Source organism: Gobio gobio (genome assembly GCF_949357685.1).
Source record: "Gobio gobio genome assembly, chromosome: 6".
NCBI lineage: Eukaryota > Metazoa > Chordata > Actinopteri > Cypriniformes > Gobionidae > Gobio > Gobio gobio.
Window position 1 is genome coordinate 19,579,139 of NC_137102.1, and position 24,670 is coordinate 19,603,808.

General features: G+C 41.4%; 1 protein-coding gene across 3 annotated transcripts in view; it reads right to left on the reverse strand.

The window, feature by feature from the left end:
• slc44a5a (solute carrier family 44 member 5a) overlaps positions 1-24,670 on the reverse strand; it is a 141,020-nt gene that overhangs the window by 38,994 nt on the left and 77,356 nt on the right. For all 3 annotated transcript variants that reach the window (XM_079818568.1, XM_079818566.1, XM_079818567.1), the window contains exon 2: positions 22,092-22,140. In XM_079818568.1, coding sequence (XP_079674694.1) covers positions 22,092-22,140 — 49 coding nt within the window. The remainder of the gene's footprint in view (positions 1-22,091; positions 22,141-24,670) is intronic.

Below are 24,670 nucleotides of genomic sequence, written 5' to 3' on the forward strand. Positions count from 1 at the left end.
GTAACACATTATTAACACTCTAGTAACAACTAACAAACAAGAAACTGATTAACTAATTAGTAAGTAATATAGCACTCTTAACTACAAGTTTTTTCATACCAGAGGACAACTAAGAACTACTATATGGTTCATTGTTAATATGAATAAAGCACAATGCATAATTAATTCTAAAGTGAAGATCATGGTAATTTATTGACTCAAGTATTATCAAATCCTTCAGAAGGAATTACTAATTATTTGGATCAGTATTCTGAAGTGAAAAATGTGATAACTCTATATTACTAAGTCATTGTAAGATTTTGAGGTTTTTGTAAGGTTTTGGATGGTAATGGCATGATCTTCACTTTATAATATTGTTTACTCATTCCTTTAGATGGATGTAGTAACACATGAGTCATTACTTTCCAAAACCTTACAAAAATCTCAAAAGCTTACAATGATTTCAGTTATTACTAGAGAGCTATCATGCTTTTCACTGTAGAATAGGCCTATATGCAAAATAATTAGTAATTCCTTCAGAAGGATTTTGTAATACTTGAGTCATTAGGTTACCATAATCTTTACTTTAGAATTAATTATACATTAATTACATTAATTATGAACCTGTATATATAGTAGTTCTTAATCGTCCTTTGCGAGTTATGAAAAAATAGTAGTTATTTATTAGCTAATAGTGAACTACACATTCAACTCCTGTAGTCATTTATGATGGAACAGTGTTCTAAAGTGTTACCGAACATTTTCTTCTAAGACTAAAAGTACACCCATAATACTATTGAAACCATAGCATTTCAATTAAGTTTTTATGTTATTTATGTCCCATAATTTCAAAATATAAGTTAACTTATGATCAGACTAAGAGGTTTGAAATTTGGGCACTATAATACACCCGCAGCAATGCGACTTTCAGCCCAACGCAGTTATCATTTTCACGTCCAACACCACATTGTTTTAAATAGCAAATGCACTCGCACCCATCTGTTCGCTCATGGGTGTGCTGGTCTGAAAACAAGGTGTGTTCAGGCGCATTGTTGGCGCGTTGCTAATTGCTATTTGACTGTACCATTGATCAGCAAAAACCTGGTCTAAAGTCAATAGCGCAGTATTTTTGTGTTATTTAAAGGCCACGTTAGTAATGTGCACCTATAGGCGGGTGCACAACACGCATACACTCTGCTTATTACACACACAGGGATGCGCAGCAGCACACAAACATTTTTAAATATTAAAAATAAAAGGATTCCTCTCTGGAGAAGCGTTCAGTCTTTCTGCTTGCAAATTCCACCATGTAAATAGCAAATCCGCCATGGTGAAAATGCAACTGGCTTTCAAAGGGAATGGGAGATGAGACTCTGATTAGTTTATTGCACGTTACGCCCAAAACACACCCATGACTTAAGACGAGACTATGTACATCCCTTTTGGACCGCCGACTGCTTTTTTCCTGTCGTTAAACCAGCAAAAGTGGATTCGGACATGCCCTAAGTGCACCGGCGCCATGCGTTTCAGACCATGTGCTCAGATCGGTAAAATAGGGCCTATTTTCTGTTACACTGACTGAGAAAAGTTAATGTAAATAAACAAGGTCCAAGCTTCCAAAAAAGAAAACTATTCTTGCACAAATACTACCACCCAATCAGAACCTGTGAAGATTGACTGGTCTTTCAGAGGAAATTGGAGTCCTGGAGAGAGAACAGCAGCAGTAAAAGAGCCCAATGTGTTCTCCTATCACTTCTCTACTGTCACAGGACGAATATATCCACCTTCACAACTTTGTTCTTCTAATACATTCAATAATATTATGACCCCCCAGTTGCTGTTCCCTTTCGAAAGGGAACTCTCGCTGCGTCTAGCTGACGCTATGGGGAACGCCCTCGGCGTGACTGGTGTCTGAAGCTACTATCGAATCACGGCAAAGTCTTTGACCGACGTCAGCCCATGACGTCATCAACGTGCGACCCGGAAGTATAAAAGGGCGCCGTGCCAACACATACACATCTTTCTCGTCTTCAGGGACTGTCTGTTTGAACTGCTATACGAGTTAAGGTAAAACAAATTCAATTATTAATACACACGAGTGTGTTTTTACTGCCTGGGATCAAGAGCATGCACAGTCAAGTTCATTTGAAGTTGTTTGTGTGTGAGTGTGAGCGGTTTTCAATCTGAGATCGTTCCACTCTAGTCTGGCTTTTTTTTCCTGAGGGAAGAAAGTTTGGCATCTGGGACTGGATGATGCTGTCCCGCTCAAGCTGAGGCTGAGCGTTGGCATACATCATGGGTTCTCAGATGCAGCTCGCCGATCGTCGCGACGATCTGGCGGCTAACGAGACTAAACAGCAAGTGCTCTTAGGGATGGCTGGGTAGAGTGGTATGAATCCTCTCAGCCACCTTGACCGTGTATGCTGAGCTGATGAATGTTATGGAACGTGCTGCGGGCAGGCTGCTGCTGCCATGTTGGCGCGTTAGAGGAGAGATCGCTCGTGATAAATTGCACGATCGATTTCTCCTTGGCCATAAACCATCAGCTCAGATGAGCCTTCCATTCCTTCTTGATCTTCTTACAGAGATCGAGAGGGCATGGAAGAATCCATATTCTACCCAATGTTCATCAACATCAGCGTTTTAACTTCGCTGATGTCGAGGGGATAGGGGAATATGGATATGTGTTGAGGCTACCGACTGGCGAGGTAAGTTTGCGAACTTTTCTCGCATTTCGTGGGCATCAACACTGAAGAGCTCAAACTCTGCCTTTCTAAATCACGTTGTGCTTTAATGGCAGGTGCATACACGGCAGCGGGTCAGGCTGGTGCTGCTTTTCACACCATGGCGGTGTTTCAGGCGTACCAGGCGGACCTACTGGAGGATCTCGACCAGGGGGCCGGGCTGTCCCCTGAGGCGGTTGCTGAGCTGCGCCGCACCACAGATCTGTCTCTCCGGGCAACCAAGCAGACTGCTGCTGCTATCGGCCGCTCTATGGCGGCTATGGTGGTTACGGAGAGGCATCTGTGGTTGGGCCTGGCTGATATCGGGGAGAGAGAAAAGGGTTTTCTCTTCGATTCGCCGGTTTCGCCAACTGAACTTTTCGGCACCTCCGTGGAGGCGGTGGTTGGAAAGTTCAGGGAGGCGAAGGCGCGCTCAGCGGCATTTAAGAATAAAACATGCATACCACGGAGATCCGCGCCCCCACCCAGGCAGGCGGGACCTGGTCCTTCACGGTCTGAGGACCGTAGGCAGGACCAGAGTGCTAGCGTCTCCTCTCATGCCCCCCCCCCCCCTCCTTGGAGGAGCAGGGTACAGAGGAGATGGGATTCCCGCGGGAAAAAGGATCTAAGGGAGGTGATCCAGGACAAACGTTCTCAACGAAGGCGTTGGTGATGGATCACTTCCCTTGAGGGCGATTACATCATAGCCCTCTCCTTTTTCCTTTTTAATGTCTTTTTATGACTTTTACCCAGGCGCTTCTTACATCAGGCCTGAGGCGGGCCTATGGTGAGTAGAACTATGTTCGGATGGCCCGCCCGGACTTGCTCAGTGAGAACGCCCCTTTCAGGCATTCAAGGGCGGTAGAACATGGTGGTGAGAACCGCACAATGAGTCTTCGCTCAGCATGCCGCAGGTGAGAGTGGTCATTTTTGTGTGTTATACTAAAAATATGTATTTCTTACAGACCCCAGGTTCCTGTATAGAGTTGGGTATTCATCAGAGAGAACTGTCTATTCCCCTGCTTAGTTAGGCTTTAACACAGCACCATTATCTGGGCTATGTTTGTGAGCGTGTGTTGGCTTTCCCTGGTTGGTCAAGATGGTGCCAGATAGGCCACCGCTTATGGTTATCAGAAGATGGGCCTCCTCTCATTTTGAGAGTAGTGTTTAGGCCGCCGCTCTTTTCTTTGAAATGTTTGCGGATTACTAGGCGGTAGCACACTTTTCTGATAGAATGTAGTGTTTGTCTACCGCCTAGGGTTACTATGTGTCTTCGGTTCCCTAAGCCACTGCAGGTTGGATTAGTTTGTCTCTGTTACAACTGAGCGCTACGGCGTCAGTTGGTATGTGGATGAAGGAGGCGCGTTGCTGAGGCACCGTCACCTTTTTGTTGTACTTAGATCGGAGGCCTCCTCTCATTGAGAGTCGTTGGTTTTAATAGCAGTCAGTTTGTTTGTCTGGCAGTTATTTCTCGTTTTTTGCGAAACTCGTACAAGCCTCCCTGGAACGGGTCCCCATAGTAATGGGTAGCTATCATGTGTTAGGCCTCAGCAGGCCTCCATGAAAACGAGCCGTAGGGTCTAATATTACTACAACCCACATTTTTCAAATATGGCTGTCCCAGTTAGCAGGAAGGATTGCACCGTTCTCAAGAGTAAACGGTGACAGTGGTAGGCCTTATCAGGCCTCTAGTAAGGCAGGTGACAATGCTTAAGCATCAAGGTACTACTAGCCTAGCTGGCTATCAGGTTAAATAGGGGTAAATACGCTCTCCTGAAGGTCGGCTGTCAATTGTAGGCCTCAGTAGGCCTCTTGAACAAGGCGCATTATCAGTTGGAAGGCCTCAAACAGGCCTCACTGGAGGTATGTACCGATGTGCGCATCAGGACAGCTAGCCTGGAGGCTATCAGGTTGTAGGCCTCATCAGGCCTCCCCGAAGGCCCGCTGGTAGGTGTAAGGCCTTACTAGGCCTCCTTGAGGGTGAGCTCTCAGGTTGTGATCACTACCAGAAGCAGGTTGTAGGCCTCATCAGGCCTCCCTGAAAGGCCTGCTGTTAACTCTAAGACCTTACTAGGCTTTCCTGAGGGTGAGTTCCCAGATTGTGGTCGCTCTCAGAGGCAGGTTGTAGGCCTCATCAGGCCTCCCTGAAAGCCTGCTGTTAATTCTAGGCCTTAATAGGCCTCCCTGACTCGAACAAGGTAGTAGGCCTCATCAGGCCTCCCTGAGGTGTTCCTGGGGTCCAGTCATCTGAAACAGTTAGCACGCATTGCAAACAGGTAGCAGGCCTCTCCAGGCCTCCCTAAAGGCTGCTTATCAGGTAGTAGGCCTTAATAGGCCTCCCTTGAGGGCGAGTTCCTTAATCAGGATGCTCGAAAAGCCTGCGTAGCTTGACTGTCGAGTCCCAGATGTTGGTCACTCGAACGAGGTAGTAGGCCCCATCAGGCCTCCCTAAGGTGTTCCTGGGACCCAGTCATTTAGCACATATTGCAATCAGGTAGTAGGCCTCTCCAGGCCTCCCTAAAGGCTGGTTATCAGGTAGTAGGCCTTAATAGGCCTCCCTTGAGGACGGGTTCCTTAAACAGGATGCCCGACTAGCTTGCGTAGCTTGACTGTCAAGTAGTAGGCCTCCATTAGGCCTCCTTGAGAAAACAAGGGTAACCTCAGCAGGCGGTATTGCTGTCAGGTAGTAGGCCTCACTAAGGCCTCCCTGAGGACGGAGTCCCGAGCCTGGATGCTTGGGTTTCCAGCATGGCTTGCGGTTAGGTAGTAGGCCTCTATAGGCCTCCCTGGAATACCCGCTATCAAGTAGTAGGCCCACAGGGCCTCCTTGAAGTTGAAGTTCCTGAGCTAGGCACTTTGATTACCAGTTCTCTGTGAGAACTTGTGGTAGTTGGGCCTATAGCTGGAGGTTACTCGCCAGGCAGGCTCAGCTGCTCCCCTCAATGAGGGTCGTCTATGAGTCCTCAGCCGCCTGAGCCTGGTCAGACGGTCGTAGGCCTCTCATGAGGCCTCCCTGTTAGATCAGTCCTTAGGCCCTTTCGGCCTCCCTACTGCTTTGAAACACAAGCACCTGGTAGATCCTTGATTTGAGCAGGCAGACTCCCCTCGATAGCAAGGGTTGAAAAGCACTACGCTGAGTGTTGCTCTCTTGGATAACCCGTCTCTGAGTTCCGGGCTAAGTAAGACTGCCTGTGTTTCAGTCCCTTAGCTTGGACGCCCTTTGGGCACCATCCAGAGGCTCTGTTTTGAACAGACAGGGTTGGCTAAACCGAAGTGTCCATAACACTTAGGGCACCAGGTCAGGCCTCCCTGGTGGCACTCGGGAGAACTTTTTCCCGAGTAGTGACTGGCTGGGGTTCCTTCGGGTCCCCTAGCCACATTCCCTTGAAGGGACCCCTTCATTGGAAGTAGTGGTCCCGGGCCTTCGAGCGGTCTAGATGGAACTCCACGCAGTGCGTTAGGGTTCCGTTTAGTTGTATAGCTTGGGCTATGACCGTAGGGAGTGCTGTCACTGTCAGCCCAGGACCTGAGGGGGAATCGCTCAGGTTTTTCTATGAATTACTTGAGTTGACAGTTGTCACTGCCAATGGGCAGACACTCCCCTCAGCATGGCGGCGTTGGTATATCGTTCCCCATAGCGTCAGCTAGACGCAGCGAGAGTTCCCTTTCGAAAGGGAACGTCTAAGGTTACGTATGTAACCTCTGTTCCCTGAGAACAGGGAACGAGCGCTGCGTCGTGTTGCCATGCTTCAGGGCCTATCTGCCATACAGTCCCTTCAGACGAGAAGATGTGTATGTGTTGGCACGGCGCCCTTTTATACTTCCGGGTCGCAAGTTGATGACGTCATGGGCTGACGTCGGTCAAAGACTTTGCCGTGATTCGATAGTAGCTTCAGACACCAGTCACGCCGAGGGCGTTCCCCATAGCGTCAGCTAGACGCAGCGCTCGTTCCCTGTTCTCAGGGAACAGAGGTTACATACGTAACCTTAGACGGTTTCCAGCATGGGAAGTGGGAGGGCTGGTGGACCAGCTACACCAGCTCAGTTTCTAGCACCAGCTACACCAGCTCAGTTTTCCTAGAGAACAGCATGATAGCATGATAGACCAGCACTATAGCAGCTCTAACCAGCATAAACCAGGCTGGACCAACATGGAATTCATGCTGGATAAAGCTGGATTTTTCAGTAGGGCCTTTATGGTCAATATAAGATCACATTTCACATTTCTAATCAATCTGTTTTAAAATACGTACATCTACATTCATTGATTATATATGGCCCTTAAACATATTATTATTATTCTGATTATATCTAACCATGTTTATCATTTGCTTTTTAACTGCTTAAAAATAGCTTTCAGATTAATATGAGAAAATGGAGATTACAGTTTGTTTATTTTGGATTTATGACTTATCCAGCTTTCAAACATCCTATAAAGAACTTTTAATCTTTAATTTGTCTTATTTTATTTCTTATTTGTGTGTATTGCAGAACAGACACATAAACATACTCTTAATACGCAAATTGTATCTGTATATTACACTGAAAGACCTTCTTCAGAACTCATAAAAGTAATATTTTTGTAATATGTTGAAGCTGAATTTGGGTTGGCAGTAAGAAAATTGCACTGCTGAAAGCAGAAAGTAATTATAAATGTCTAATTTGCTCGCTGGTAACAAATTACTTTGCTTGCCTCTCAAAGGGTTTGAGGAAAATTATTCTTTGGAGGAGACAGCTGTGTCTGGGTAATTTTTATAAGAGCATAGAGGTTGAAAGGTGGAACTTTTTAAAAACTGGAGTTCAAGCTCTCTACACATCTCTCATTACAACAGGCACAAAACAATCAAGTATTCAATTAGTATAGAATGACCTTTCTTTCATTGAGAAAGATGAGAGATGCCACCCTCATGATCAGTGAATGTAGCGTGAATGATGATCCATCCTAGGAAATAAGTAAGGTAACTATTATTAAGGGAAATAAATTGAAACATTTGCTAAATTATTTGATGTATTACAAAATTACCCTGATTTTGTAAGAATTCATTAAATATGTTTTATTTTTTATTTTTTTTAAAAGGTCTGAAATACTGTATCAAAAATGCAATTCATTGTCTCTGTATTAATATTTTTTTCTTAAAAAGCTATATTTGTTACCCAACGAATCTAAATAAATAACTGATATTCCATATCCAACATAAAATAAATTAACTAAAATTTGTTCAAATGCAATAAGCTCACAAAAAGTTTAGATTAATAAGAGCAGAACTATTAAAGGTGCAGTGTGTAGTATTTATGAGGATCTATTGACAGAAATGCAATATAATATACATAACTATGTTTTCAGTGGTGTTTAAAGACCTAATGAACTGTTATGTTTTTATTACTTTAGAATGTCCCCTTACAATGAAGTCACCATTTTGCACCGCCATGTTTCTACAGTAGCACTAAACGGACAAACTGCTCTACAGAGCGCTAGCTACTCTCTGCTGTCTCAGACGACAACATCTTTGTCCTGCCTGCGTCGGCCACCGTAGCTTCTATGTGCTTCGAAAGGGAGGGGTGAGCGGTGGGTGCTCCGGTATCACCGATAGAAGTCATGATTTAGTCAAGCTTCCTTCACAGTTTGCTTATCCCGGTCAGACTGATGAAACCATGGGCAGCCGCTCAAAATGTCAAGGCAGGACTGCCTGTGACCCTGTGACCCTGCCTCAGTTCAGAATAGGGTAGTGAGGAGTAGAAACGTCCATATCTGAAAGATAATAGGCTATCTCTTCACAGCAGAGAATATGGCTGATTTTTTTATACTTCAAATGAGGCCTTGAGAACAGGCTATGGCCACATTATGGATACAATTACCCTTTAACTTGCACCTGAGAATGATGCACGATCCAGACATTTATGAGACTATTTATACAGACCCACATTCTCATGCCAAGGTTGCGCTAAACCTAGTTTGATTGAGGTCAATCTCGCCACCCTCCAAACGTAAAACCTTAAGCCCACCTCCTCTGTAAATAGATAGGGAAGGGCAGGAGAGATTTCAAACGCATAAGCCGATTAGAGCTCATTATCAATAGCAGCAGGTGGGTCGTTGCTCTACTAAACAATGAGCGCAGCACAGCCTCAGTCCAAATGTGCTGCTCACTGCTAACCAATTTCACATAATGCTTAAATCACACTGTTCAACTAGTTTCAGGGATTTTTCTGTCCCATAAATTTAATATTTAGGGTTAGATTTGTTTAAAGGAGTCGTATGACGGTTCTAAAAAGAACATTATTTTTTTGTATTTGGTTTAATGCAATGCAAATGAGTTTACGTGGTTTAAGGCACACATACAGTGCACTATTGTTGCTCCTCTATGCCCCTCCTTTCTGAAAATGCGTCGATTTTTACAAAGCTCATCGTTCTGAAAAGCACAGTGTGCTCTGATTGGCCAGCGATCTAGTGCATTGTGATTGGTCCGAATACCTTAAGTGTCTGACGGAAATGTCACGCTCCTTACCATATGTGGAACATCAGCTCCCGAAGCAAAGCAATATTGATAGCTGATAATGTCAGTCGTACCTTATCAATTCAAACCAGAATTTGATCTAGAAAAAAGATGACCAAGCTTATCGATCAACTTTGCCATATCGATTTTGCTTTTGCGATATCGATTTCGATCTTGATTCAGTATCAATTCTTATGTAAGCCAATATAGCCTACTGTATATATAAGGAAAAATAAGATTGCCGTAGCACTATTTTAAACGTTTCTTGGGTTAAATTATATGTGCTCGCATTCATTAATATTCACTTGTGTATGCTTATATAAGTATCATTAACAGGGGCGTAGCACAAAATGCTGGGCCCTATGCATAGGCAGTCCTGATGGGCCCCCATTTTCCATGTTAAAATATATTCCAGGCTTTTCAAGGGCCTCTCTGCCCTTAGGGCTCAGGTAATAAGTACTGGTTTTACCCCCAGTCCGACGCCCCTGATCATTAAAAAATTAGGATGCAAGTTATTAACGTTTTAAAATTTCACATTTAAAGAAATCTAGTGTTTGATCATATCTAAATATTTATTAAAATGCAAAATGTATCTATCACTCTCCATAATAAAACAATCCTGTAAATTTGGTTGACTTAATAATCAATGCACACTATGCTGTACTTTTTACCAAGACTTGATGCAAACATCTGTATAGTGAAACCGTTGTGTATCCGCTTAAGCCAGGGGTGTCCAAACTCGGTCCTGGAGGGCCACTGCGCGGCAGGGTTTAGCTCCAACTTGCCTCAACACACCTGCCTATAAGTTTCTAGTATCCTTAGTAAGACCTTGATTAACTGGTTCAGGTGTGTTTAATTGGGGTTGGAGCTAAACTTTGCAGGACAGTGGCCCTCCAGGATCAAGATTGGACACCCCTGGCTTAAGCCATTCAAATGTATTGACACAGCGCTAGAATATTGAGCACTCCATGAACCACGTGACCGCGCGCGCGTCGCCGGGAGATGAGAGCATGTTGCAACTCCTTTTTTCAACGCCTCTGGCTTTAACATTATGCCACACTAGCACCAAAACGCTATTTATTGTTTGAATTTCACATTAAAACTTAAAAAAAATGTAAAAGCTTAGCATTGTTTAATATCAAAAGCAGGTTTGGCAATTTGGTGTGAGATTAAGTTGGGCAGACTGAGACCGTGAGACAGAGCCTGAAAGCGTGTGTCTCACGCCAAATGCGTGAGAGTTGGCAACCCTGCCAGACTGTACTTGCAAAGATGGAATTGCCCCACTTTTTAGAATCAGCTTTTGTGCTCTCCCAGGTGCTAGAAACATGCTAGAAACATAGACAGGTGCTGAAAAATGCGTAGCACAGAGTGGAATATTTGGGTTGTACTGTTCTGGAACAGTGTTATAAATAAAGCTTAACCACTGTTTTCTAATTGTCCCCTCTTTTGGAAGGCTAAACAAAGTAGTTGTTTTTAACATCTTTTAAGTGGTTGCTAACATTGTTAGCTAATTGCTTGAATGTTAATAGGTGTTTTTTTTAAATGGTCTGGGTGGTTTCTCGCATTACTATTAACATTCAAGCAATTAGCTAACAATGTTAGCAAACCACTTAAAAGATGTTAAAAACAACCCACAACATTCTAGCAACCACCTAGTAACACCCTAGCAGCCACCCACAACACCATAGCAACTAGCAATGCTAGCAACCTCCTAATAAAGCCCTGACAACCATCCACAACACTCAATGAGCAGTACTCTAACAACCACCGACAACTTTAGTAAACCAGCTAGCAATGCTAGCAACCACTGCCAACAACACAGAAAGCAGTTAGCAATGTGCTACCAACCACCCACACAAAAGCAACCACCAACAAATCAACCACAACAAGAAGCACTGCTACCACTCACAACACCATAGCAAACAGCAAGCAAATGCTCTAACAACCAGATGCTAGCAACCACCCACAACACCATAGCAACAGTAGCAACCAAATAACAATGGTAGTAACCACCTAGTAATGCTAGCAGTCGCTCGCAACACCATAGTAAATAGCTACAATAGCAACCAAATAGCAATGCTAGAAACAACCCATAACAAGGCATACATTCACGTTGTTGGAAGAAGTATAATGAGTTTAACAACATTGCAGGCCGTTTACATGTAAAAGTCACTGATATGTCACAGACTGGCCAGGTAAACAAGAAGAAAACTTCTTTCAACCAGTCTTGTCTGATGTTCTTAGGTTCGCGATTACTTCACAGTGATTTTCTCAAACTCAGAATTATCTATCGATTGGTCAGTGGTAATGTGCTTTAGAGATCTCAAGAATGAACAAAGAAACAGCAGAGAGCTGCATCAGCTGGTCAGAGGTGTCTGAGAACCAGCGTGAGAAACTGCTCTTACAAACACATCTCTCTCTTGCTAAATAATTGAACTGTTTTTTTTCCCTCTGTCTCTTCCTGTATTTCATTTTATGCACTTTTGACCTTTTTCTTTGTTCATACCGGCTTCTTTCTGGAAGTATCCCAGCTCTACTGACTACAACAAGCAGCTGAGCTAACTATGGACTTTATATTATTTTCCAACCCAGCAACATGCAGACACACACCTTCAGAGCGACTCTCATTGTAATACATTTCTTGTCAATTATTGCAGTCTGTTCATCTCTGTGCTGCCAGTGTCTCTGCTCGATTATCTTCATGCTTTCATGCTCCTCCAGCACAACCTCACCTGCTGCCCGGCCGTCTACTAAAGCCACTCTCATCTCTCATCTCTTTTCAGAGACATTTCTAAAGAGGTTCACCCATCAGCTCATATGCCCTGTGGATTTCACCCTCGGATACACCATCACTGGAACTGAGAAAAATGGCTGATTCAAATTTGATTTGACTTAAGATCAATTCTAATATCCCATTTTCTCTGAATCTGAGCATAAATTGCAGAATGTGTCAAAAGAAATCTGTCACAGGATAGGTCATAGTCTAAGACCGTGTCCACTGTAAAATCAAACTTTACTTAATGTCTTAACTTAATTGTAAAAATCTAGTAATCTTTACTATTCACACACTATTCCTTGTTTACTCAGAAAACCCAAGTTAAGATTAATTGATTGGTTTGAGTGCCATTTTGTCAAGCAAAAAACAAAAAACAAAACAAAACAAAACAAAAACTCACCATTATGGTGATCAGTGTTCACTTTGGCACTTGAAACATTCATATTATTATAACTCTGTTGCTATTGATGCAGTGATGCAACAAGAAATCACAGTTATTTGGTTTCAAAGGAAGAGAAGTAATAAATAGGTTGCTTTTAAAAGTTGACCTAGCTTCTGACTGAGTAATTAACTATAGTTAATGATTTAGTTAGAAATTAAGGTCACCTTTCAACCTATGAAATATTTTCCTTTATATCGTATAACGTCACACCTGTGAAACTTTTAATTTGATATAATCCCTCTATATTTGTGACAATATCTTGCAGTTGATTCTTGCAAATGCAAAACACAACAATGGTAACAGCAATGGTAGCTTACTAAGTCAAGAGTAATTCTACAGTAAAAGATCAAGTACTCTCTACTTTTTAGTAACTAGAACTCTTTACTAACTAAGCATTTGTTAGCACAACATACTATTCCTATTTCACTTTACTTGTTTTTTTAAGGCAATTGGTTTGCATCCTTTTTTAGTAAGTCTAACTAATTAGATTTTACAGTGCATGATGTGATACAGCAAAAATGTTCAAATTTATCTTTCAATGTTAATTATAGAGTTTTGCTCCAATCAACCATTTTGCCGTTCACTTTGTTTCCATTTCTGCCCCTAACTTTTCAATGGTTTGGTCAATATAGTGTAGGATCAGGATATATAATTTACAGTTGGATATACAGTTTTTACTCATTACAGGAGCAGTAAACCCTACGCCAAATCACATACACTGTTATCCATCTACTGTACATTATAATGTTTTAGAACCTGATTTAAAATATCAAATATCAATATCCAATTTACAGAACTGACATCATGTTGATCACATTCAAAATACATTTCGACCTGAGGCTTTACAATAGTGAATGGGGCCAAAGCGTAACTCAACAATACAGCCACAAGAAAAACAAAAAGCTTGATTTCAGTGTGGAAAAAAACTACTAACCTTTTTTGTGAAAACTATATCCAATTTTATCCAATCTATATCCAACTTTATTGCAATAACAATGCAATGCACGATACATAAAACCCTAAAATGACTGTAAAAAATAATTTAAACAGCTCAAATAATACATACTTTTAACAGAAGAATCAGTGCAAATGCTTTTATAAATTTATAATAAGAGAGTTTTTGCTTTGTGATCGGAACGCGCTGCTCTCGTGGTGCATATCTCGTGCAATCATAACACGATTGTATATGCTGTAAATAAAATGTCCTATGCTTGGTATGATAAGAATAAATGCTGCCATAAATAACAGCCCAATTCAAATGTTTACGTGCTTTTCTTCTTTTATTTTTTGAGCGGTGATGAAATATTTTGCTCTTGTAAACACTTGCCAGCATTTAAAGAAGTGCAAGTCTAGAAACGCAGCCAAATTACAGCACATGCAACCGCACGGTGCTCTGCAGGGGTCTAAAAAGGATACTAACAGTGAATTTTGAAGTGATATTCTTGAAAACTCAGAGATGTGGATTCGGAGAGCAATTACATTACCACACGACCTTGGTGTTTGTCAAAAGCAGTCGGGAATTCCGCCTGAGGTTTTTTTTTGCGGGTGGTGGGAGACGGACGGCTTCAGCCAACTCCTTTGCCACTAAAGGAGTGAGCTGAAAAATACTTTTCCCGGACCACAACATCATGGCCACCAACAAAACTCAGCAGTGATTGTTCTTGCTTGCTCCGTGTAACGGAGTTCGTTTGTTCAGGGAAGAAGGAGTCGGGAACCGGCGAACGTTTAACAACTTTTAATCAAATAATAAACACAAAATGAAAGTAAAAGCGACAGTCCCTCACGGACGACTGCTGCGCACATACATAACTAAACGTAAACAAAACACAACTTAAAATCCAGGCCTGGTCCTCTCTCGTCCTTCACCGGTGTCGCTTGTCCTTATATGCCTCCGTGCTCCCTCATGAAAGGACTCGAGAACGACGTGTCTCATTCTCAATCACGCACACCGATCTCGCTCGCTCGTCCACCTCGCCACACTCTGGCTTTAACTTCTGGACATTCGTCAGCGGTGCCACACACTCGCATCTTTCACCGCCGCCATTACTGAACTACAACTCAAACTAGCGCACAACACCAACGTCATCGCTCTCAGCCACTCCCTCTGTTCGCTGATTGGACCAGTAAAAAATTGTTCAGGAGAAAACCTAAGCATAAGCAGTCCCAGACGTAGTACTGAAGGAAAATGAAAATTGAGTGCAAGTACGTAGGAGGACAGAGTCAGGCAAGCAGAATAAGGCATTAATATGTGCTTTATAAGTAATAATAAACAGCCAATATGCATGCTAATAAGCGACTAGTTAATAATGAGAATTGGACCCTAAACTAAGTGTTACCAAATATTTATTTAAAGCATGTGAAACCCTGTAGCATTGAAAGCTGTTTAAGTACGGATTTACAGTATTGGGCACCATAACATAAAACAAATTATTCCGTATCAGCATCTGCTATATTGTGCACGCCTAAAAAACTCTTCTCAAGCTCCCATCATATCTCCAAAGCACTGGTTTCAGCTCTTCAATTCAGATCAGAAGCCATAGAGCCCAACACTACGACTGTCGATGCTCTTGACAGAGGCTGTACAGTAGCTTTCTGAACATTTCTGCCACTAAATTATGACATAAAGGAGTGACTTCACACATCAAGAGCAGTGATTGATGGTTCAGTAAAATCCCCCAATCATTCTATTAGAACAGCAAGAGAACAGAGCTGGATTTCCCGAAACCTTCTTAACACTACGTCGTTCTTTAGTTATACCTTTAGGTGTATCTTAACGTTAATACATGTTTCCCGAAACGATCTTAGTTAAGAATACCTTCTGTGAGTCATACTTTTGTAAGGTTGGTCTAGACCACTCTTAGCTATACCTTATCACTATTGACAGTTCATTCCGATAGTGGCCACCACTGTTTCTTTACATCTTAGTCTATACGAATATAATTCTGCTAATTGAAGTCTTTTCATGCAAAGAATACAATTGTCATTACACTGATGGTTGTTAGCTTTTTAATTATATTATCCAAAGGTACATCAGCTGGCAAACAATTATGGAGTCTATTTAAAGGGGATGATTGTGGAGGGGAGTTTGGTCAAACTATGGCAGTGATACAGCACATACTTGTGCTAAATAAAAGATGGCGCCGTCCGCGGCTTTTATTGAGTAGGTCATCCAATAACAGAAAGTGATTTACACCAATAATGTGATGCGGGCAATTAACCCTGCTTGTGGAGTAAATTAATACTATGGAAAAATATATTATGATAGGCCTAATATAAATGGCATAGGCATAATGCCAGTTAGTGGGTTGATGCATGATACGTTTAAGTATGAGAGGTTGCGGGTTCGCAAAATCATTTCAAAATGATTTAAAATATCCATGGTTAGATTTAGTTTGCAATTTGGATTATGTTTATACTGTAAGATATCATGAGTCGTGATAAATGCAACTATTTCTGAAGTGCTTCTATTATAAAGAACACCGCTTTCTCACATAATGCAGTTAAACAGCCCCTGCATAGAGTGAATAATCGATTTTTGAGCCATTGATAAACTAATTCAGCACTGCCGCCACGGACAGCACCTGCTCACGTCGCAATTAAGAAGGTGTACCTTAAGCAACCTCCTAAGGTATAGTTCGGGGAACACACCTAGAAATGGGATACCTTTAGTTAAGTTATACCCTTAGAGTCTTCGTAGCGCACTAAGAGACAACATTATCGGGAAATGCAGCCCTGATCGCAAACTCAGTAAATCGAATTCAACCCCCTAAATTGAATTTAACTAATTGCTGCCTTTACATTTTAAATAAAATTTAAAGATACAATCTGTACCTTTCTGACTGGTTTGTATTTATTTTCTGATCAGATGAAACTCATGTATAAATTACAGAAATTATTGTTAATTGGATAAGAACAAAATGTATAATTTTGTGGTCAAAGTGGAATGTGCATATCCAATGAGGCAGCAATACAGATTAAAAAGTTTGTTGGGACAAACTTTAATATTGGCTTGAGAGAGCCTGGCCAGTTGTTTTAAAAGCTTGAAGTTTGAAGGCTTTAAATACATACAATCTGTCAAAGAATACCTAAACAATCTGTTAGGCATTGCTAACACGATTCTAGCATGTTAAAAGGTGTCATGAACTGGCTTCAAAAAAATGAAGTTTTAAGGAGTATTTTTGGCATTTTTTTTTTTTTCGGTTTCTCACAAGTTTCGGACCGTTTTTCCGAGTATGGGTCTGTGTGACATCAACAAGGGCGGAATGTCCTTGTACGGGCCGTACGGGCTCTTTTCCCGGAAGGGCATATATGAGCACTATGGGCCCTATCTTGCACCCAGCGCAATTGACTTTGTACACCGACGCATGTGTCATTCCTATTTTGCACCCGCGCAAAGCGCGCTTTTCCCTCCACAGAAGCACGTCGCTAAACTAGTGAATGAACTTGCGCTACCTGGGCGGTTCAGCGCAAAAAAGGAGGCGTGTTCCGGCGCAAACAATCCCTGGTGCTATTTTGCTGTTCCATTAAACAATTGCGCCACTGACCAGAAAAAACCTAGTCTAAAGTCAGTGGCGCGTTGCGCGTTGTTCATTATGCTATTTTAAGGGCGCATGCTTGACCATAATGTATAGCGTGCACAACGCGCATACACTTTGCTCATGTAATCTACACAGATGCAACAGTTATTTTTGCAAATCATAAATTGTTACACTAAAAAATATTAACACATGAGATGACGGAAATCATTGTGGTGTGCCACGAAGATGTGAAAAAAATAGGCATAAAGCTAGCTTACAAATTATTCAGGCTAATTGTAGTCTAATAATTAAGGAGACCTGTTTGCCCAATAGTGGCAACTTCTGGCAAGACATATATGTATATAAGGACATCTAACAAATTGGTTTGTCCGTCAAGAACCAGGAAAAAAAATCGGTGAGGGTGGACGCAGCGATGTCCTCTGCTGGCGTCAGGTCCTGAGTAGAGGCAGATCCACCTCCCGTTACACGGCGTGCCCGATTGATGCTGGCAAGCTTGGACTTTCCCCGTCTTCTGATGTCATTGTAGCGCTTGCGGCACTGGTGCGACGTCCTGGGGATGCCAGCTGATGGCTATTTCCTCCCACGCCTGTTTAACCGACGCGATTTTGGGTGGGTTTCTCCCATCCCCATACAACACAACTTCTCTGTCTTTCACTGCTCTTACAAGAACATCAGTCTCCTCGGCTGTGAACCGCTCCTGGCGTGCGCCTGGTAAATACGCCATAATAATAGCAATCCATAATGGAACTTGCCCACCTGCTTTTACAGGGAATGTTGGATGACGCTCTGATTGGTTTATTCACGTTACGCCCAAACCACACCTATGAATAATGAAGCTACTTCAGACCAACCCATTTTAGATTTGCGCCGGGCGCAAGAGCCATTTATCCCGCCGGGAAAATAGCAACAGCGCCGAGACCCGCCCACAAAGTTACTTGCGCTTCGCGCTTTGACACTTGCGTTTCAGATCGTTAAAATAGGGCCCTATATATGATCATCACTTCACTATAGTGCGCATCGACGCGCCCTGGGTTTTGCGGTGCATTGTGGGACTTTTTAGGGAGCGGAAATTTCAGTGCAATGTTTAAGCTAGTTGCTAGGCTTAGACAGACAGACAGACAGATAGATCTGAAACCAAAATCTTAACAAGGATGTGACATAGGTTAAACATTAAATTCATATGTTGTCATCCTGTCTCTGTATACTGCCTGCAAAGGCATTTCCCAGCTTTCGGACACATCTATTGGTAAGTGTGTGTTAAGGTGGCCAGTTTATTAAAAGTAGCAGCTCTATATATCACAGCTGTGTGTGTGAGTCCTTTGAGGGTTGGCAGATTGACTGTGCTGACAACAGGCAGCAGAGTACTCAGACTGGCTCCAGTCGAGTACATGTGTTTCTCCCTGAATGAAACTGCTGCCCATGTGCAAGGACTATTATACTCATGTAATGACGTGGTGTTACACAAAGGATTCAAAGGTCTGGAGATTTACAGCACAGTGACTAATCGCTGGGCTAGCATTACAAGGAAGTAGGAGTAGGTAGACACAGGAAATAAATAATAACTTTCTGATTAAAGCACATTCCACTTAAAATAATGACTGGGATGGCACTCAAAGTCAAACATCCGACTTGTGAATTCAGAGTAGATCTATCAACCCAGGCCTCAGTGAGAAGCGTCACTTGACATCATTTCAAAGTATACCATGAAATTAGGTTTATGCTGCACACTCTTATGGTAATTCGTAAGTAGGCTATTTAACATTTTGGCAAATTGGTAGCTAAATAGAATCAATTTATACAATCTCATTATGTTTCATATGATCTGCTTACTTGCAACTGATGGTTATGTTTAAGGGGTGGGGTTTGGGGTAGACCTTCACGCTTATTTATTAATAAAACATTTTTAATGAATCTCATCATACAAATGTATACAAAATCACCTTATAAAACAGTTTTCACATGCGACCGGTTGTTTATAATGTAATATATAAACACCTTGCTTTTCGTCAGCTGTTTTAACATGAGAAGTTTGTATTCACGACTTTGTTTCTGCCATAATTGACAGAAAAACACAAATTGAGACACACCACTTTCGAAATGTCAATTTGGGTATTCCCAACTATGTCTGTAATTATGCGGCATAAGACAGATGGAATGCAATGCCCCATTGACTACCATAGTATTTTTTTCCAAACTAATGGGGTCCATCAAATGTTTGGTTACTGACTTTCTTCAAAATACCTTTGTTTGTGTTCAGCAAAAGAAAGAAATTCATACAGGTTTGGTACGAGGGTAAACGATGACGGAATTAAAATTTTTGGATGAACTGTGCCTTTCATTTGAGTCACGCCACTATCGAAATTTCCTTTTGGGTATTCCCAACTATGTCTGGAATGTGGCACAAGATGCACAGGTGTGCAAGATAATTGGGAAGATATAATGAGAGCAGGAGCTAACGACCATAAAACGACATGACCATCTGTTGCACACTGCACACAAAAACTGGAAAGCACTTTCTCAAGCTGGCAAGCTCTAATCTGATTGGCTGATTCACACAACTCTGAGAGTAAAAGCACATAGGTTATTTTAGCCCGTTTGACTTCTTAACTTTTAATATGACTGTCATCTACTTCCCATTAGCGAAGTTCACCGACCTCCTCCAGTATGAAACCAATGGGTGAGACAAATCATCACACATAAAGAGAAAGCGCCGAATAACTGCGGCTTTGCTGTATATAGCGCAATCTATAATTACATCTCCAGCTATCAAGAGCCAATCGCTCCTGTCTCCCTCTTCCCACTTCAAGGGAATCCAAGAGGGGCTGGTGAGGAATTTAAATGGCTGAAGCATTCAAACCTCTGCCAGGGAATTATTCATCGCTAATTTCTCTTGTTAAAGACTCAGAATGAAGAAAAGCAAAAGACATTTGAGGGTAATGTCTTGTGTTGGACTCTTTCTCTGTGTAATTGCTTTGCATTAAATGTATAATCATCTCATCCAAATATTCATATCAGAAAGTTAATGGGCTCATTGAAGCCCATCGTGCCATAAACCTTTTACAAAAGATGCATCGATAAATGTGCACTTTGCACCATGCAATTTATAAAATAAAATAAAAAAATGCCAGCCTTTCTTTTTAGTCTGGACTGGATTCAGTGTGAGGTCAGCAATTTTCTTGCTTGTTATTTTGGCTCTATGCACCGGAAGCAAAACGATTTTTTACCTATTTGGAGGGCAACAATTTTTTTTAGTTACATGATCTCTTTCGTAAAGCATACAAATTCATTGTATGTTTACAGGACCAATGTATGAATCCTCTGGCAATGATCTCCACAAGGAGAGTAAAACCTGAAATTGCAGGGTAAAAATGAAAATTACCCCATGATTTATTCACCCTCAAGCTATCCCAGGTGTTTATGACATTCTTCTTTCAGACGTTTTCAGAGTTATATTAAAACAATGTCCTGGCTCTTCCAAGCATTATAATGGCAGCCCAAAAAAGTGCATCCATCCATTAAAAAAAGTACTCCACAAGGCTCTGGGGGGTTAATAAAGGCCTTCTGAAGTGAATTGATGGGTTTTTGTAAGAAAAATATCCATATTTAACACATTAAAAAGTAAAATATCTGGCTTCCGGCAGACCGGCATCCGTATTCAAAGCGTAACTGGCGCGACGATGGCGTTGGGCGTAGCGTAAGCATTTTGAACTGCGAGAGGCGTTACACTTTCTTCGTAAGTTGAATACGGAAGGCGGTCATTTTTGGGCTGCCAATCACTGCCTTTATAATGCTTATTTTTTAATATAACTCTGATTGTATTCGTCTGAAAGAAGAAAGTCATATACACCTAGGATGGCTTGAGGATGGGTAAATCATGGGATCATTTTTATTTTTGTGTGAACTATCCCTTTAATAAACATGCAAAATATTAAGTAATACAAAATAATATAAAATTATTTAAATTAAAATCTATATTTATATTTTCTAATAAATAAATACTTTTCATTTTATAAATAAATCAATATTTTTAACCCATTCATACATACATGTACAAGTACAAGTTTACATTACAGGGACTTTCATTATGCTGATATTGTAAATTTTTTGTTAATCCGACTGCACGCAAACAGAACAACCCTTTACGTAAGGATCCCAACGAATACTAATGATATCACATTGAAATTACACTGTGCTTTGAACATTGCCTGACTGTGATCTTCCCTTTTGAAAAGTGGTAATACAAGACAGCAGCTTCTTTCTCCCACAGCCACACTTTGACTAGCCGCACTCGCTGCCTTCCGCTCCTCAGATAGACACAGTTAGTGAAGTGAACAGTCTCCTCATTCTTTATTTAATGACCATTATCACTCTATATGGGTTACTGGGACTCCGTTTGCCGCCCGGCTGCTTTTGATTGCTTCACAGCTCCTCAGATTTCACTGACTCTTACTTTACTGAGTAAATGCCACTGATTTTTGCTGTTTTCTGACAGCATATGACTTTTAGCCATAGACGTATTCATCTATTAATAAGCTACACCCAAGACACAGAGCTTTATCAAGACCAGTTTTACAGACCAGCTAAATGACTATAAAGCCTCTACAGCTGTGATGTATTGGATTTGTTCATGTTGATGATCCACATGATACATACAGTATACACTTACAATAAATATATGAGATCAAATGAACGCAATAAAAAGGAATGTAAGAAGAGCATCTCCATGACAACAGTGAATATTTCTGTGAGAAGAGAACTGCAAACGGTGTAATAAAGTGAACAGAGACATTACTGTCAGGGCAGTTAACTCTTTGTTGCACATATTATTAAAACCAAAGGACAAACTATAAAACGTAATGTTTCTATTTACTCCAAAAACAATCACTGTCTATATTTATTTGCGATATTGTAAATTACGTACTTTATGTATTTCACCCTTTTCCACTCAACAGAAAATAGCAATAAATACTCCACAAGTGCTTAATGCATCACCACATTCATCGGCTGTTTTGAATTAGAGGTCAAAGGTCATCCAGTCTTTTGAATGATGAGGACACTAGCATCAGAGGTTTATGATGTCAGAAATAATGTTGACTAATAATGTAAATATGCAACACTGAAAGGATATGAAGGTTGATTTACCTGTTATAAACTGGCCCTCTAAATGTTGGGTCAAACTTGCGAGGCTCACCTATGGAAATAAAAAGGAAACATGAGGTTTAGCAGGGCAAATCACTTATTACACGGCTACTACTTAATAATTAAATAATTACTGTACATGTTCACAAGATTTTTAAATGTTCATTTATACTGCATTTCAAATGCCTTTCATGTTCAAAACTATGGTAAACTAAACAATTTTATGACATAAAATGCTGCCTGTGAAATTAGTCTGTAGTAATACACGCATTTTATTCCAGAAATGTTCAAATTGTCATTTACACCACTGGCATTTCTGTCACCAAATGCTATTGCAATGCTCCATTGACTTCCATAGTATTTTCCCCCCATACTAATGGGGTCCATCAAATGTTTGGTTACTGACATTCTTCAAAATATCTTTGTGTGTGTTCAGCAGAAGAAAGAAATTCATACAGGTTTGGAACGAGTGTAAACGATGACAGAATTTTCATTTTTGATTGAACTGTGCCTTTAAGCACAATACGTCAGTCAAGATGCGATGGAAATGTTCATTTCTTTAAGACAAAATTGACATAACTGTGATGTATTTATTCCAAGCGGCAACCTCCCCCAGTTAATCTTGAAGCCAATACGGAAGTGATTTAAACTGCAATTCATCGACTGGCCGCTAGGGACAGGCTCCAAAAGGGAGCAGAATCTCATTGAGCTCCATGTTAAAATGCTTTACAGCAGGAAAAAAACATGTTTACAGCCTGGTACAAATCGTGGTTTTGGGCTATATGGCTAATTTTTCCCTTCAAGACAACTGTGAGGGGGGTTAACTTTTTTTATAACTCATTCGTTTACATTACATAAAGCCTTATAGTTCTGCATAATTAAGGGCATGGCCACTTTGAGTGACAAGTGGATAGCCGTTTGTCTGCTGTCTGTTAGTCATCACGTCACCTCAGCTCCACTAGGGGTGTCGAAATTAATAGTTTCTTCGATGCATCGCGATGCAGACGAGGACGATTCGGTATTGGTTCAGTAATAGACCATAACCAATTATAATGTACTGATGCTTTTCTGCCGTCATTTGTCACGCATGTGCGTTTTTTCGCGGTAGCATACAATGGCAGAGGGAGGCGAGACGTGAGTGCGAGTAATTCAAAATGCTCCAACTACTTTAAAAGCAGACATCTGGGCACATATTCATTTAGGTTATGAACAAGCTGGTGAGCACGACCTGGAGAACTCCACGCGCTGTGTGTAAATCATGTCACGCACAAATAAAATGTGCATGGGGTAATAATCCCACTTGAGAAACCACGTCAGTCGTTTTCATCGTGAGCCGGTGTCGTGCCGAATTCTGACCTCCGCCAAATTATTACCCCCCTAGTATTGGTAGGTTTAGGATTAGTTGTGGGGGAGGGGTTAGGATTAGGGGTGGGGTTAGGATTAGGCAATCAGCTAGTGACTTCAACGAGGGGGGTAATAATTTGGCAGGGGGTCGAAATTCGGTCGAAATCCAAGGTGGACCCAGCTCAGCCAAAAATGGATCAAATTATATCAACGTTGGAGTTCTTAAACGGCCTGTTTACACCTGGTCATTTCATGTATTTTTACAGATCAGATATCTATCTGATTTATCAAAACGATTTCATTTACACATGGCCACATGTATCTCTGCAAAACGGATATAAATCCGATCTCCAATTCCCGCACTAGAGTTAACGTCACCGAAACCAACAGATATGAGCTGCATTTTATTAATTTCAAAATCAAAGACCTCAATAGAAGAGAGCGCGGCAACAGCACTGGTAAGATCGGTTTCTTTACTTTTAATGAATATGAATGTATGTTGAGCACCTGCGACTTGCTTTCGGTTTTATTTGCGGTGGTTTATGTGCGCTGGCTTGATGAAGAGATCCGCAGCTGCTCTTCTGCGGCAATGCGTGCTTCAGTACCGCTGTCATATCTGGCTATAACATGTCATATAGGCTAGCCCATAAGGCTCTCACACGTTAAATTTAGCATTAAAAATTGCATTGTTGGGAGGACTGGGAGTAAAAATGTTTCAACAACTAGATGCATTTAGACTTTAGCTTTCACTGTAATGTGGCCCAGACCACCTCCTGAAGTGGCTTTTAGTATATTGTGTATTTGTTCTAAACGCTCCTGTTGTCTTCTGTGCCCAGACTTGAGTTTTGTTTGATGTTTGATACATTCAAGAAGCGTGTTTTCTTTGAGCAGGTAAAATTAAAGGTTCAGTTCATATAACTGACTGACAAAATTATATACATGAGAATGCAGTGCATCGTCAATGCATTGTGATGCATCGTGATATCGAACCGAACCGAATCGATGGCATGATAATCGTAATCGAACCGAACCGTGCGACCAGTGTAGGTTCACACCCTTAAGCTCCACCAATGTCCCACCTCTTTGCCCATTTTCAGTTATCCAGGAGTGACACGAGGTGACGCGCTGCCAAGATGGCAACGGCCGACTTTACGCTTCAAAACTGCTCTTCAGAATCCTATGGGTGACGTCATGGACACGACGTCCATATTTTTTTTACAGTCTATGATTTATACACT